We start from the raw sequence: 4288 nt of genomic DNA, 5'->3' as shown, positions 1-4288 counted from the left end.
GATGACTCAGGAATATATATATATATATATATATATATCATACCATATACCAAAAAAATTTAAATATACCAAAAAGTTACTTATGTAAATATATATACTTCGATATGATATTCGGTATTTCGATGTCATTTGTAAATACCGAATACCATACCATATACCAAAAAAATTTAAAATCTATATCATATACCATACCAAATACCATAATACCAAAAACCACAGTATCAAAAATTTCGGTTCAATATGATAATTCGGTATATACAATACCATGCCCACCCCTATAGCTAATAACTTCATTAAATGCCTCAATAATTACTAAATTTATTAATAATTACTCATAAAAAATAAGAAAAATAAAAGTCATCATGACAGATAATCGTTACAAACAATGAGGAAAACAAATCATATAACACAATAAGAAGACAGAAAAAGAATCGCGAAATAACACAATAAGAAGACAGAAAAAGAATCGCGAAATAAGAAATTAATGCATAGCATATGAAATTGAAGAATGCTACGGTTCTAAGAAAGGGCAGGAGATAGAAAAGGGTAGAACAAACGATATGAAATTGAAGAATGCTACGGTTCTAAGAAACGGCAGGAGATGGAAAAGGGTAGAACCACAAAACCAGCAAAATACTCGGCAAATTTAGAAAGAAAAAGTAAGACAGAGGGTACAGTGAAACCACAAAACCAGCAAAATACTTGGCAAAATTAGAAAGAAAAAGTAAGACAGAGGTTACAGCTAATAAAAAATAGAATAAAGAACTAATTAGGATTATTAAATAATAAATAAAAACTATAATAGGAAGAAAAATAAATAAAGATGCAAACACGCCAAACTAGGTGTTACATAACATAATTATTTTCACTGTTACCTAACATTGAGTTTAACAATATAATAATGTCCTACGGTTGAGAGAAGAAGACGAACAATCTCATTTCTAATTCACCTTTATTTTTGGATTGAAAATGTTGGAGGTAACTAATGTAACAAGACCTAAAATTTGAAAATGGCAGCCCCACTTGAGGGCTTCGATGCAAAAATGTACAAGCCAAGGTCATTTTTACTGATGGTTACAATATAATAATGTCCTACGGTTGAGAGAAGAAGACGAACAATCTCATTTCTAATTCACCTTTATTTTTGGATTGAAAATGTTGGAGGTAACTAATGTAACAAGACCTAAAATTTGAAAATGGCAGCCCCACTTGAGGGCTTCGATGCAAAAATGTACAAGCCAAGGTCATTCTTACTGATGGTTCCTTTGTCAATCCTAGATTGATAAAATTGCTCCTGAAACCATAATAAACCACCATTTTGGTTAGAGCATAAGGATTAAAATATTCATGACTTGCTAGATGACAATGAAAATTAACCTTCAAATTGAGTATAAATTGTGGAACAAGACTCTCTTTCACCAAAGCCACTGCGCATCCACCCCATCCAGCTCCGGTAAGCCTAGCTCCAAGAGCACCATTATCTCGACAAATCTTCACAAGTTCTTCTAATTCTAGACAACTGCACTCATAAAGGACACTGCAGCTATGGTGACTCTCGTTCATAAGGTCACCTAACTTCTTCAGCATGTCTTCATCACTGCAATGACCAACTTGTTATGTTTTTAAGTATTTCAAAAAAAAAAAAGCAGGCGAAAAAACGATGAAAAGCGCATCTTCCACGACAAACCTTAAATCTGATGATACGGTGTCTTTAAAAGCATGGACACGTTTGGCTTCAGAAAATACATGGGCAGCTCTCTGAAAAGTAAAAGCAGAGCACTATTTTGTGAAAGTTCAAATGGAGCAAAAGAAACTGATATTATGTAATAAGAAATGACTCTTTGATCATATATCAATATAAGCAAGATGACTTAAGGCAAACACCTACAATATTCTTTTAAAGAAATAAGTACAAGCAAGAATGTGTGAAAATAATTAAAGGCCTATGGAAGAGAACTTATTAATTGCCAACATCTTTCTAAGGAATGAAATGGACAAAGGATTTGAAGCAAATCAATTTGAAACAGGTGAAGGCCCAGTAAGTAGATGAAACACCCACACAAAAAAGCATATACTGACCTGATGCAACTTGTAACACTTAGCAGCACGAAGCACATCTAAAGAAGTTGGTGAAGTGGCAAATATTGTTTCCAACTTTTCCTTGGTGATATTCTCAATCTCTTCGTTAGTATATGGTTCCTCATGCAATAGCACCTGTAGCAGTGGTGGGATTGTTACAGCTGAATGTAACACAGGTAAACAACAAGAGTAAAAGCACAAACCCCTCTTTGAATAGGACCATAACATGAACCACAACGAAAAGCTAATACTGATAGAAAGAAAAAGAAAAACTAACTGAAAATCCAACCACAATATCCACCCACGCATAATTATTCAACTTCCAGAAAATGGCAATCACAAATTTTCACCCAATGGGTGGGGAGCCAAACTAGATCCTAAAATAATGAAACTGCGTCGGACAGAGAGGTGTCAGGCAGGAAAGGAGTGAACTGAGAGTAAGAGTATACACCTTGACAGCAAAAACAGGGTCAGAAGAACCGTGTGTACCAGCGAATGATACACACAACCCTTCAACATCAGAAAGAGTTTTTACACTAGATATTGCTTCCTGAGGTTCCATCCCCGACTTAATGCCCAGTACAATCTGCAAAATTTCAAATCAGCATCCAGGGGGAAAGCTAGCACATCCAAGTAGGTTATTCTGCAACCCTCGTTCAGAGGGAATATCTATCTATATAAATATAAAAGTAAACAAGAACATGTAAGTCACTGACATATCAAGTCAAAATATTTACTAGAAAACAATTAACAGACCACGAAAAAAAGATTCAGTAGGGCTGAATTGATAAAGCAACATAAACACATGCAGGATATAGCAGATAGTAGAAAAAAAACAAATAACACAGCCAAGAGATAGCCAACAGCATGGTTTTCATGCAAGTCCTAGCAAGTAAAACATGCCATGTTCTCCCCATGGTTCTAAAAAAGTTAGTTCTAATACCACATGCACAATGCCAAGTTTGTCTTTCCATCTAAATCATTTAAAATTCAGAATTATTGCCATCGCTACTACAGACTCTACATTATTCCAAGGACTACAGTCTCCTAAGGACATTGAGCTTGTAAAAGATATTAATGAATCACTACGCAAACTGTAGATTAAGGAATAAGTCATAAGGCTAGGTAGTTTTATTTTTACTTTATAATGGTGATGTCTGTGTAGAATTCTCAAGCACAGTGAAGAGAATCAAAGTATATTTCTGATGATTAAGGAGTTGACTGCATGCTCCTACTTATAGGAGTTGAATACTACGGAGTTGTAGAGTCCTAGACTACTTACAAGAGTCCTAGTTATGCCAATATTGAAGACTTAGAGTTGTATCACTAGGCAACTACATATACAAGTAGATGTTTACTACTACTACAATACTAGTACAATTATAGATGCAAAGCATAGGATAACTCTAACAGAATCAGCTACCCTAACAGAATCGTACACTCTCTTTATCTTCTATTTGATCAGTATCTTCAACACTTCCCCTCAAGCTAGTGAGTGGTGGAACACTCACTCCTAGCTTGCTTCTGAAATTAGCAAACGCCTGCTTTGTCAAGGCCTTTGTATGAATGTCAGCTAGCTGATCTCTAGACTTTACGAACTGTGTGACTAGCTGTCCTCTCGCCACTTTTTCTCAAACAAAATGGTAGTCCATTTCTACATGCTTTGTTCTGGCATGCATCACTGGATTAAATGTCAAGTATAAGGCACTTAAATTGTCACAATACAGTATTGGCATTGTCTTGAGATATACTCCAATGTCATGAAGAAGGTAAAGGATCCATGTCATCTCAGCTTTAGTAGAAGCTAAGGCTCTATATTCAGCTTCAGCACTGGACCTTGCTACTGTGGTTTGTTTCTTCGAGGTCCAAGAGATACAATTTGCACCTAAATAGATGATATAACCTGTAGTTGACCTCCTAGTTGTAGTGCAGCCTCCCCAATCAGCATCCGAATGGCCATATAAACTGCAGGGTGATTGTGAGATAATTCTGAGCCCATGATGTGAAGTTCCTTTGATGTACCTGAGGATCCTTTTAACACCTTGAAGATGTTCATGATGTTCCGGGTTTTGACGGAACATTTTAGGCCTTTTCCTTAGGATAATTGTGTGTTTTCAAGCAACCATGGTTGTATTTAACATGACATTTTAGTGCTTTCAGGATAAGGACCGAGTGTGAAGGATAACTTGGACAATCTGAGCAAAAAAAA

The 4288-nt window shown here is 35.7% G+C and overlaps 1 protein-coding gene across 4 annotated transcripts in view; it reads right to left on the bottom strand.

Annotated features, from left to right (window-relative positions):
• Positions 1-799: 799 nt before the first annotated feature.
• The window catches only part of LOC107878649 (galactokinase), a 16835-nt gene continuing 13346 nt past the window's right edge, over positions 800-4288 (bottom strand). The window contains exons 8-13 of one of the 4 annotated variants that reach the window (XR_007052418.1): positions 2531-2665; positions 2080-2214; positions 1688-1758; positions 1378-1597; positions 1090-1294; positions 800-903 (exon numbers count right to left, since the gene is read on the bottom strand). Coding sequence is in view for 3 of the 4 variants with exons in the window: in XM_047407103.1 (XP_047263059.1) it covers positions 998-1045; positions 1232-1294; positions 1378-1597; positions 1688-1758; positions 2080-2214; positions 2531-2665 (672 nt within the window). In the remaining variant the exon portion in view is untranslated. Of the gene's footprint in view, positions 1295-1377; positions 1598-1687; positions 1759-2079; positions 2215-2530; positions 2666-4288 lie in introns of all 4 variants that reach the window. The other 3 variants (XM_047407103.1, XM_047407092.1, XM_047407105.1) reach the window with 3 other exon arrangements.

The sequence above is a fragment of the Capsicum annuum genome, chromosome 1 (assembly GCF_002878395.1).
Source record: "Capsicum annuum cultivar UCD-10X-F1 chromosome 1, UCD10Xv1.1, whole genome shotgun sequence".
NCBI classification, from domain to species: domain Eukaryota; kingdom Viridiplantae; phylum Streptophyta; class Magnoliopsida; order Solanales; family Solanaceae; genus Capsicum; species Capsicum annuum.
The sequence above is the reverse complement of the archived record's forward strand: the minus strand, read 5'-3'. Positions and strand labels throughout refer to the sequence as shown.